The sequence below is a fragment of the Ptiloglossa arizonensis genome, chromosome 8 (genome assembly GCF_051014685.1).
Source record: "Ptiloglossa arizonensis isolate GNS036 chromosome 8, iyPtiAriz1_principal, whole genome shotgun sequence".
Classification (NCBI taxonomy): domain Eukaryota; kingdom Metazoa; phylum Arthropoda; class Insecta; order Hymenoptera; family Colletidae; genus Ptiloglossa; species Ptiloglossa arizonensis.
This window is the reverse complement of record NC_135055.1, coordinates 5,110,549-5,122,973: the sequence shown is the minus strand read 5'-3', so window position 1 is coordinate 5,122,973 and position 12,425 is coordinate 5,110,549. Positions and strand designations below refer to the sequence as shown.

Sequence of the window (12,425 nt, the reverse complement as noted above, 5' to 3'; positions counted from 1 at the left end):
CGATAAGCCGCGCGCGGTTCCGTCACGCCCAAACAGGGCGGGGCGGTGCCCCCACCCCGCCCGGCGCTACGGCTAGCCGCCCGCGACTACGTTTCCTACGACGGCTCCGCGGTACTAATAATATGCCGATATACCGCCTATTCAGCCACCATGGCACTACGTGGAAGTCCCGAGAGCAGCTTTCACGGGCCGCGCGCGGCGTCTGGCCACCAAAGACACTGCTAATCGCGCGACCACGCTGATCTATCCACGATCCCGTGGCCGAGAGCGGGGATCCCGGTTGTTGTTACCCGGTGCGTCTAGTCGAGTTCGGTGAACGAAGGGGGTTACCACGGGACCCGTCCCGCGAGAGATCTCACGGTCAAGAACCCCCCTGGTGGATCTGTCGGTGCCGCGTACCTGGGAATCAAAAGTGTCGCGACCCGGGTAAAGGATTAGTGATGAACGGGGAGTAGAGTGCGACGGACACGCGCGGTGCCGGTGATGCCCCGCGTATTAGTGTTCCGCGACGGGTGTCTTTGAGACGACATCGGTTACCAACCGAGTGCTGGCTAAAGGAAGCAACGTGTCCAGCTCGACGCCGGCATGGAGCGTCGCGGTGGCAGGTAAAGACAGTCAAGGGGGGTTATGTGGAGGATGCAGGAGGGCAGGACCGCGTCGCCCTTGGGACCGGTCGTCCTGCCGCGCGAAGAAGCCGAGATGCGTGCCGGGCTGTCGCTGCCACCTCAGGAAAGGAGGCACGTGTTGATCCACGTACGCGCCGCGGAACCCTTCGTGCGGTACGACGCCGGCCGTCAGCAACACTCGCCGTCGACCTCGCCCATCCTGCGGCCCGTCGACAAGGACCAGTACCACGAAATGGACACTCAGATCAGGGAGAAACGGATAGACCCAGAGATCGAGGAGGAAGAGGAACAGGACGAGGAAGAGGAGGACGAACCCGAGAACGAGAGGAACGCCGCACCGAGGAGGACCACCGTCGAGGACGAGGAAGACGACGAGGAGCCGGAGGAGGAGGACGAGGAGATGCATCCGGGGAGCCGCGACGGGAACTACCAGGAGGACGAGGACGTTGAGGTGGACGTGTGCCGGGACGAGGTCGACGAGAGCAACCCTAGCAGCCCGGTGGACCTAACCGCCCCTTCGTCGAGGGTCACCGGGTCCGATCAGTTCCTTAATCCGTTCGCGAACCGCGGCGTGCATCCTTTCTCCTGTGTTCAGAGCGGTGGCCAGACCCAGGGCCACGGGACTCCTGTGTATATAGCCGCGCACGCCGCGGCCGCGTCCACGGTGATGACAGTCTGCACTTCCGGTAACGCGGCCAGAACTGGGACCGCGACCGGAAGTATCACCACCACCGCAAGCACCGTCCAGGCGAAGAAGAGGTGTCTCGCGTTCTCGGTGGAGAATATTCTGGACCCGAATAAGTTCACCGGCGGCCGCGTGGTTCACGGTAGCCTTCAGCATCGGCGACATCGGCGGGCCGATAGCGTGCACGAAGGTGACTAGAATCCTGGTTTCTCTTCGTTCAGTGGATGGATAGATTAACGCGGCCACGTGTTAGGGAACGGTTGTTGCTAACGTAGAATCGAAAGGAATACTCTAGCCGGTAGGAGCGATCTAGTGACGGTCACGGACACATTGGGTCTTTTCTAAGGAGCGGTCGAATAGAGTTTGTAGAACCTGGAGGATCCTGTGAACCATTCGACACGCGTTTCGTAAGGTCGATCTCGGTAATCAGGGCATGTAAAACTTGGAGAATCCTGTGAACGATTAAACACGCGTTCGGTAACGTACCGATCTCGGTAACCAGGGTATGTAGTACCCAGATGATCCCGTGTACAATGAAACGCACCGTTTCGTAACACGAAGTCGTCTGAAAGAATGTTTAAACTAATTATAAACGACCCAGTGTGTCTGGACAAGGTGATCACTTATCAGTGTGTCTGTGTAAGGTTAATGGACGATTGCTTCTCGAGAGAGTATGAAAGTTTGACTAGTGATTCCTAGAAATGCTAGGTCAGGTAGTACTTGGTCGTTTTGGTTCGAACTGTCGCCAAGTTTAACAAAGTAAGCTTCGGTCGTCGTTAGAGTGGACGTCGGGTCTAATAGAAGCTACCACAGTTTCATCAAGCTTTCACAACCTCTTCTGACGGGCTCTGAGCGTCCGTTAATATGACATTTGCAAAGTGCACGATCGGTGGATTTGCCAATTCTGCCAGTTGCCAATTGGAGGAGTGTCCCCTCTGATAGGTGGAATGTGGCTGAGCAATCGGCGCTAATTTCATCGGGACAATCCGCTCCGACGAGCGATTAATCATCCCGGATTTGTTGCTTTCGTATAGCTCTCTTGATAGCTCGCGAAGTCCCCTAATCTTCTGGGCTTTTTCTTGCCAAAACCTCGGCTCGCATCTTTATTGCTTCCTCCTTGCTCGCGCGTCTTCCGACGTCGTAACCGTTCACCAAAACACAAGCCCCGCTTCCCCTGGGTTTCTCCTGCCGCGAACATATGGGCCTCGTCACGCGCGATCCCAGTGATCTTGAACGATATATTTTTTCGGCGTCGAGCGAACGTGCGCGCGCGCGCGCACGTCCGAACGATCCGTTCCCCTCGCTAGCGTAGCAGCTCTCTCGCTTCTTCCTCGTTCTAACTTTAGACGCTAGAAGGATGGCTTCTTCCCCGACGGGCGTGCAATTTCGGTCGTTTCGGAGTTATTCGCGTGTACGGGGGGGGATTCTCCTGCGAAAGCGACGACGTAGACGCGTTACTCGGAACACGGGAAAGAGAGCCCCCGAATGTCGGCAACGATGATGCTTTCGAACGCTCGGCGGCGGCGGCTCGTGCGCCCGCTTCTCGCGCGGAACGTTTTAATCGGTGAGTCGTAAACGTAAGTGAAACGTGATAAATTCGAGGTTATGACCGGCCATCTGGCGTTGCTTGTACACCGCGTCCAAGTAGCAAAAACTTCCGAGTGCGGATTTTTTAGAAAATTGAACTAGATTGCCCACCGGTCGCGTAGCTCCGACGCGATAGGGTTAGGGAATTTTTCATTCCATCGATTCCAGTCGTGTCGGTTCGGAGATAAAATTCTCCGAGTTGTGTTCGAGCTATTGGGTGTCTTTTAGATGATTTAAAAGATGAAATTCTCAATGTTATGTTTGAGCTGATAGGTGTCCTTTAGGTCACACACACAGAGAGAGAAAAAGTAGGAGAATTGGAGATTGATCTCCTCGGTCGTGTCGATTCGATGTACTCAAGGTAAATGATTTTTTCTTATTGTTTCCAACCGCGTCGATTCAGAGATAAAATTCTCATCTATGTTTGGACTATTAGATGTCTTTTAGATCATACACAGGTAGGAAAAATACATTGTATAGATTTTCGAAATAATTAAACTACAACTCCTCAGTTACATCGGTTCAAAGTACTCGAGATAGAAGATTCTTTTGTGTTGCTTTTCAGCCACATTGATTCACAGTAAATTCTACAATACATTCGACTATTTGGCGTCTTGAATACCACTTTCAACTAGAAGATTTTCGAGAAAATTAAGTTAGATTGCCTCGGTCGTGTCGGTTCTGTGTACTCAAGGTAGAAAATTCTTTTCAATAGTAAATCTCACGATATATTCGGTTACATGATGTTTTGAAGACCACGTTGAACTAGAAGATTTTTTGGAGAAAATTAAAATCGTCTGGAGCCACATCGATCCGACGTCCTCGAGTTAGAAAATTCTTTTCAGTTACGTATTGCTTCCAGTTACATCGGTTTGCGGATAAAACCAGAATCTAACGCTATATACGACACTTAGCGCGTCCTTAAGCTAGTGCTTTTAACCCTTTTTCACTCACGGCCCCTTTTCATAAGATGAAATATTTACGACCGCCGAGGTTATAAAATCTAGAGATATCATGCATTCTACCATTGAATGCAACGCGTAAACAATTTTAGTGCTTTTCGCGCGTGTAATTTTTTCTACCGCTTTAACAGAATCTATTATCTGCTTTGTTAAACTTAGTATTGTTGCTTAATGCTCCTAGGGAAGACTTTCCCGGAGTATGCAATAATTGATTCATTTATCTAGCAATCTTTAGTTTTATCTACGGATAAAGTATTCTGATATTTCATATTTTATATTCTTCAAAATTTTCCACTATTCCAAACCATTTTCACTTGGCCCATATTTTAAGAAACGTTGGCACAGAGAACGTAGAAACAGAAGAAATTATGCAGATTGTTGTACAGTTTTTCTTCGAAAAATTTTAACAAGTCCTAGTCACATCGGTTCGTAAAAAAATGGAATTCCTCTTTATATTCAACTATTAGATACATCTGTAGATCATTGTAAAAATTCTCGAAAAAATCAAACTAGCTACGTTCAAGTAAGAAATGACTCTCAAACTACGTACATGCTCCCAGTTGCGTCGGTTTGGAGAAAAAATCCCTCCACTAGTGAATCCAACCCTGTCCACGTACCCCGAAAAGAAAATTAACCGTCATTAAATTTTCAACCAAATTGAATTAATTTCTTTTGCTTATTTTTAATCCTGCACGTTCGACACAGGATTTCGTTCTCAAAAACGTACCGTCTCCAGAAACGTCGGTCCAGAGTCAAAACTGTCAAGTGACGTACATGCTCCCAGTCGCGTCGGTTTGGAGAAAAAATCCCTCCACTATTGAATCCAACCCTGTCCACGTACCCCGAAAAGAAAATTAACCGTCATTAAATTTTCAATCAAATTGAATTAATTTCTTTTGCTTATTTTTAATCCTGCAGTCCAGAGTTAAAACTGTCAAGTAACGTACATGCTCCCAGTCGCGTCGGTTTGGAGAAAAAATCCCTCCACTAGTGAATCCAACCCTGTCCACGTACCCCGAAAAGAAAATTAACCGTCATTAAATTTTCAATCAAATTGAACTAATTCGTTCTGCTCATTGTTAATCCTGCACGTTCGACACAGGATTTCGTTCTCAAGAACGTACCGTCTCCAGTAACGTCGGTCCGGGGTAAAAATTCCCTCCCGTTCCTCCCTCGCTTATAGATACCGCGTTTCGGCGAAACCTGCCGCGCTGAAGAAACACCAAACGGTGGAAAAAGAGCCTCGGCGCGAATTCGTCGTTTATTAAATTCCTCCCTGCGAACGAGCGGATCCGGCGAGGCATCTGCCGCGGAAAGCTTATCTCCGCGCGATGATCGAATCCGTAGTCGGTCCGCGCCCGATCCCAATTTCACAGTTGACTCTCGAATTTAATGGAGTCTGGCGGACAGATAAGAGGAAAAATCCCAGGCCACCGATAAGGCTGCTGGAATCCACTATCCCGGTTGGCAGTGGGGCGTAGGGGGAGGGAAGGCGGAGGAGTACCACGGGGCGAGAGTCGAAGCGACGTAGAAACAGAACCGAAGGAGCCAACCGTTAGGGGGAGGGGTCGACGAGGGGCGAGGTGGGGGGCTCGCGAGGGTGGCCTGTCGGAGCGTGACAAATTGCTCCGCTAATCTGCGTTAACCAGTCCTTGAACCCCATCATTATCGTCCCTTTATCCCGCTACGGGACACTGGCTGCGAACGAAATCAACCGATCACCGTGCCCCGCGGCTCTTCGCGCGTACATCGCGCGACAGAGTGGGGGGGGGGGGGGATTGGTGACTGGAGGGTGGTGGTGGGGGACATAAAAAATCTCTACGAGCCGCGAGAATCGTGAAACGCGAGGGCAAACGGCGGAAGAGAAAAGAACGTGGAAGTCGTGGGGGATCGATCGCCTCGATGAAATCGAGATTACACGATCCTCGGGGTCATCCATCTTCCTCGAAGGGGGAGGGGGGGTGGTGGTCAGGAGTTTTTCCCCCCCTCTCTCTCCCCCCATTAAAAGTGCATCAGAGCCTGATCGACGAAATCCGTTTCGACCGCTGCCGACCGAGTGGTCCGACGACCCGACCCCCCACCCCCGTCGTGTGCCCCCCTCCCTCCTCCTCCACGAATGGCAAATCCGGCGACGGAATAATATCGTCGGTTGTTATGATAATCGCGCAGCATCGCGGCGTATCGCGTCGCATCGCGCCAAGCCGCCCAGAAAATTGGCTCTTCTGCATCATAATGACTTCTCTCTCTCCCTCCGCGTCGCGCCGCCTGACTCCCCCCCTCTTCCATCTCTACGCCGTTGCTCGTTCGCTCGCGCGCGCGCCACCCCCGTTTCGTAGAAACTCTCTCTCCCCGCGCACCTCCCCTCCTCTTGCTCCCTGGCTGCTCGACGTTGGATTTTGCCTCGTGATTCGAAAGCTCCCGGATTTTCCGCTAGATTTCTGGAAAAATTGTAATTACCGGTGCGCGCCTCGGCCCCGGAGATACCGTTAAACGCCGTGATCCAACCGGTCCCTGTGTTTTTCTTATCGAAACGAGCGATGGTATCTGCCGCGCTCGTTAAGGCAACGATTCTCCACTCGTAACGCGGTGTATTGTTCCACGGACGCGTTGCATTGTTCCTCGTCGTAGGAACGATACGATAATTGCTCGTGTTACGTTTGTCGGGTGCTTCGATAACGGTGACGGGATAAAAATTTGAAAGAGTCTCTGGGAAACATGAGGTACTGTTCCGCGGAACCGAGTATCGTTGGGCGGGGTACCTGTGGAGGGTGCTCGGGTTATCGTGATTCTTTTCGGAATGAACTTTTCCGCCGGTTTGGGAACAGTGTTCGTACAGTGATGGGAAGAAATTGTAACTTGGATAACCGCGTCATCCCGGGTTGCTGGTACGTTTCTTCACAGAGGAATTGTCGCTTCAGAAATGTTTCTCAAAGAGTGATGCGTCGTCTTGGGTTTTTCGTAAATTGATCGGCGAGGATTTTCGTGAACTGACCAATCGGGATCCAGTAGATGTAATTAGATATTGGGATGGGAACAAAGATCTTGTGATACGTTGGTGGTAACTTTAGAAATATTGAAAATGTTCTTTAAAGAGTGGTATTTTTGTATAGATTTTGAAGAGTTGGTTAATTGATCAATAAAGATTGGTTTCGTCGAACAGGTGCAACTAGTTATTGGGATAGAAACGAAGATCTTGTGATACTTTGGTGGTAACTTTAGATATCTTAGAAATGTTTTCCAAAAGATAGTACGCTATTCTGGGTTGCCTGTACATTCGACCATTAAGGAATGGTGACTTTGGAAATATATTCCAAAAAATGATGTTATAGTATCTGTGAACTCATCAGCAAGGATTGTCTAGCAAATAGATGCAACTGGTTATTGGGATAAGAAAGAATATCCTATAGTACTTTGATGATACGAATGGTAACCTCAGAAATGTTGGAATCGTTTTTTAGAAAATGATGTGCCATCCTGTATTCTTGTTGAACTAATCCATAGAGTTTGTGCAGCCATTAATTAGTCGCAACTAATGATATAGGAACAAGGATCTCATAGTATTTGGGCAGTAGAATGTGTTTATTTAAAAATTGTTGGTAAACATGTCATTACACAAAAACTGACGTTTGGTTCTATGTTGTTGATACACTCACCGAGGCTTGACCAGGGAATCCTGTTATTTATACACTGTATAGATGTAGGTCAACAAATGAATTTATTTTGCATTCGATAGATCGTTAAAGATCAGGTTGTTCGACAGTTACTATTTATTGTATATCTGAAAAATGTAGCACAGTCGAATGGTCGAGTTAAGTACACGAATATCTCACTCGTTAAATTATAAATAATTTTTGTCGACAAATCGATAAATAATTACAAAACACTCTACACTCTGCTATGCAGTCGATTACACTTCCTCGTTTAATAACCTGTTTGAAGTGTTTATTTCTTACAGTTTTTAACGCTTCTAATAATCATTCGTAACTAAGAATTTCGTCAAGTTTTCTTCTGTAATCCAGTCCCGTGAGTCCAAAACGATTAAGAATGTTCTAGACTGTGTCGAAAGCTTAAAGAGGTTTAGAATTACCACACCACACATTCAAATCATCATTAATATTCACCCGAACGTAGATGGAATCATCTCGAGCCCCCCAATGGGTACACTCAACGTCATAACAGTATTTTCAGACACGTGACCATATGTTTCTATGTTCCAAATTTACACTTGGAACCACATACAACGCTCGGAATAATTAAAGGATTGGCCAAATAGAGAATCAAATAAGGTTGCCTAAATTGAATTATTTTTGGTGACAACAAATTGACAAATATTATAGACTAACATTAAATTGTATTCATTGGGCAACACAATAGAGAATCGTACAATTTCAACTATTTACCAATACGATCGAATTTAACCAACCTTACTCTGGTAATTCTATAATGCAAAATACAATAGTTATATGGGGTAGCTTTAAAATTCTCAATTCTTTCACTCACTAATCTTCTATTTTGAACAACATGTTACAATATAATACTCAAACATTCCCAAATTAGAATTCCACCCTCTCATTGGCACCATCGGTGTTTATCGTATTAATTTTAACTATTGATCAAAGTGGTCCGATACAGACGGCTTATCATAACTTTGCAAACAATAATAATACTTTCTTCGAATGTTCACTTTATATTATCACTTTCGAGCTTTCAATTCCTTCACTTGCTAAGATCTTCAGATATTCTAACCACAATATAATACATTGTTTAACACCATAATACTAAAACATTCCCAGCTCAGAGTTCCACCCTCGTGGAACAGCCTAATGTAGACACCATACTATAAATCCACAAAAAATAATGAGACTTTCATCGAATGCTCACTTTGTATTACACTTTCCTTTCATTTCTTTCGCTTGCTAATCCTCTACATATTCTGAACACCACATGGTGTTACACCACAATACCCAAACATTCTCGGGTCAGAATTCCACCCTCTTATTGGACTCATCAATATCGCATCGTTCGTGCAAAATCTTTCGCCATCGTTCCCCTAGCGATCGGCGTCGTTTCTGGGCCCGTTTGTCCCGATTCGTCGTTCGTACCCCCTATTAACGTTCCTCGGCTTCGATCCGAGTATCCAGCGTCCTCCACGGGGACCTCGACTCCACCATAGCCTATTCCCAAATCGCGCCACTCGCCGTCAAACGGCCGTCATTGTGCTTAACGAGGAAAACCGAAATAAGTGTTCCTGACTGGCTCGGGTGCGCTCGCGTCCCCTGTGCCCCCTTAGGGTGCCCCCAGGGGACGCGTCGCGCTATCATCCCCCCTCACGATCATTCCTCGTCGCACAGACGGCGTACACTCTTAACGAAGAAGATCCGTAACGAGATAAACGTTTCTTCGATAAGAGCTCGTTCCCGGTTCGACGTTTAATCGTGCAGAACACACGCTGGGGGGAGGGGGGGGGGGGGATAAGGGGGTACAAGAGGCGGTATTCGCGGTTTTGGAACAAAGTCGAGCTCTTTCCCGGCGCCTGAAATATTCATGGTTCCCCGGGATTTCTTTTTTCTCTCCCCCCTCCTCGCCCCCTCGGGGCGATAATCAGAGTCCGTAGGTGACCGGGCGAACAATGCACGACCCCGCGAAGCGAAAAAACCCGACGGCAGGGTCGTGGAAAGAGGGTGGGGCGCCAGGAGAAACAATATCAATTACGCAATTCAATTAGACGCAATCAATCGACGCGCGTAGCTGGTGCGCCCTCTGGTGTCCGCGCTGTGGGGTGGGAGGTGGGTGGTCGTGGAAAACGGGGCGAAGAAAGAGGAAACAGAGGAAAGAAGAAGAAAAGGGCAGCCGGTCGGCGGGCTGCACGACCGGGGCAAGAACGATCGCGCGTTAACGAGATACAAATCCCATTACGGCGTAAACCTTCTCGATCCGTCGCCCCCTACGGACTTCCAACCCCCAGGCACGAGCGCCGGGCTACGGGCCACGAGCCACGCCAATTCGGATAAAGTCCCACCGACTCTCTGTCTTCGTCCCTGTTGCTCGTCTTTTCCCTTCGCTCTCATATCTTCCTCTCTCCGCCGGTTTGGATATTCCACGGTCTGTCCTCTGGTCCCTCTCTGTTTGTCTCTGTCTCTCTCGCTCCCTCGATCCCGTAACGGGCGTTGTAACCCCGTCTCTTTCCCATCGCTGATTTTATCCGGCGACCTATCCCCCCCGCCGGTCCCCCGACCTCCCCCCTTGGCCACCCAGAGGCACCCCAACCTCCACGGACCGGAGCCAGGGAATATCTGTCCCCGGGACATCTGCGTGCTGATTGAATCTCCAATCTCCTCTCTCATTGAGCGAACGATTGGCCGCTCTTTCTCTTTCCCTCGTTCCTGCGCGGTCGTTCCTCTCTTCGACGTTCGCGCGTTTCAATCGTTTGTTGGTGCGGTCGGCCGATAGCGAGAGCCCAGCTCTCTCCGAACCGCCAGGAATCTTCCGTGAACTACCTTCGCGCGGTCTACTGCGAACGGGAATGCAATTTCCCGTATCTACGTGGAAATAGGGTTGTGTCTTCGGCGATGGTCAATGATAGGGACTGTCGGTCATCGATATGCTGGGGAGAGATTTTTTAAGGGAAGTGTGTTGTTGGCGTGATGGGACGCTGAGGAGCTAGGTCCCTCTGATTCACCTGGTCCCTTCCATGAACTACTTTTGTGCGTTCTCAAGGAACAGGAGTTAAATTTACCATGTCCATGTGGGAATAGACCAGTGTCTTCTGGAATTTTTGAAAATTGGACTGATTATTAATATGCAGAGAAAGAATTTTTTACTATGTCCCTCTAGTTCACCAGGAATCTTCTATGAACTACCTTTGTGTATCTATAAGGAACGGCAATTAAATTTTCTATGTCCATGTAGAAATGGCACAGTGTCTTCTGGAATTTTTGAAAATTGGAACTGCTGATTATTAATATCTGACAAAGAGAATTCTTTAAGGGAAGTGGCTAGGTCGTTTTGGTCCAGCAGGAATCTTCGTTTATGATAATCAGGAATTCAGTTTACAATGTCCTCCTTACTGATGTCTAGTATGACTTATCTAAGAAACTTCTATAAAACATGAGAAATGTATTATCTATCCGAGCAAGAAATTTTCTCAGTACTCGATACATTATTCTATAAAAAAAAGTCCCCGTTTTTAGTATTTTAGAACGGACAATAATCGCAGAAGTATGTATGTATAGGATATAAGAACCTTTTTGCAAAGTTTGAGAGAGGTATTATCTTTAGTGTTTGAAGGAAAAATTCGTGAAGAAGCGCTTCCTTTTTAGCGTTCTAACCTAGAAGACTCCTTCAACGCACCTCGATACGTGGCGCGAGCCTTTGCGGCTGAACGACAGGCTCGTTAAACTGATTGCGTCGAACTAACGTTCCTCGCTCGGATATTACCGCGGCAGTCTCGTAAAAGGTTTTCTACAAAAGAGATTTCGTTCCTCGAATATTCTTTACGTCTCCCTTGGAGCCGTGAGTGTACCTTCGCTGAATTGTATTTCTCGAGCGTGTGGAAATCGACTAGTTTGACCCTTTGCGGCTTGGACACGCGATAAATATATATGGGGCACGATTGTTCCCACGAACGTCGACGAAAGTTTTATTTGATTCGCGGTTAGGGTTTTCCATAGCCAATTGTGGCATTCGATCAGTTTCACCGATAGAATATTGGAACATCGAATGAGTGTAACGGTACGTTTAATTTTTGCACATTCTATGTTAACTCTAACACAATTAGAGAATTTGTAGTATTAGTCAAGGTTCGGATATTTAAATTAAATCAGATTATTGTTTTTCGTTGCTTTCATATTTGTGCCATTTTTGTCTCCACTGCGCCATTTAGGTATACGAATAGTTACATCTTTTGAGGTTAGGTGAAGCATCCAGATGAAGCTACTAACTCCACTCTTGATGTCCATTCGTTTTCTCAGGAATTGATATTTTACCTCGAGTTTCTGGTGGATTCTTCAAGAAAGCAATCCGGGATTAATAACGATAGGATGTTAATTTAAATTTTATACCTATCTTTACGTAACTCTGCGTTTCAGCTTCACCACACTCAGACTTTCAAGAGATATTTTCTCTGTTATTGAATTATATATTAATAGAAATATTCCAATACTAATGTATTTAAAATTTCTACAGAATATTTAATCGTATTCAGACGTGCTGGTACAATGTGAATAGTCACAGCTAGGCATTAATTCGTCAGTTTATTTTCAAATATTCTACATATCATAAATCACTACTTGGACTTGTTACATCAGAACGAAACCTACCCCTCGTTCTCATCCTCCACCTTTATCTTTCTCTGCTCGAAGACTTCCACTAGACAATAGTAAACGCGTTACGTCACACCCGTTCGGTCCAACCGAGACCAGCCATCGAATCCTCCGCAACCACAGCGTCCTCCATAACGCGAAACAGGGAGTTGGGGGGAGTTGCGAAGCAGCATCCTGGCTCGCGTTACCGTTCCGTCATAGGTAAACCGATACCCGTCGGGGCAATTTTATCCCCCCTCCCCTT

At 47.4% G+C, this 12,425-nt stretch overlaps 1 protein-coding gene across 2 annotated transcripts in view; it reads left to right on the top strand.

The window, feature by feature from the left end:
- Nucleotides 1–234: 234 nt before the first annotated feature.
- LOC143150387 (uncharacterized) overlaps nt 235–12,425 on the top strand; it is a 40,634-nt gene continuing 28,443 nt past the window's right edge. For both annotated transcript variants that reach the window (XM_076318624.1, XM_076318625.1), the window contains exon 1: nt 235–1,501. In XM_076318624.1, coding sequence (XP_076174739.1) covers nt 628–1,501 — 874 coding nt within the window. In that variant the 5' untranslated portion in view covers nt 235–627. The remainder of the gene's footprint in view (nt 1,502–12,425) is intronic.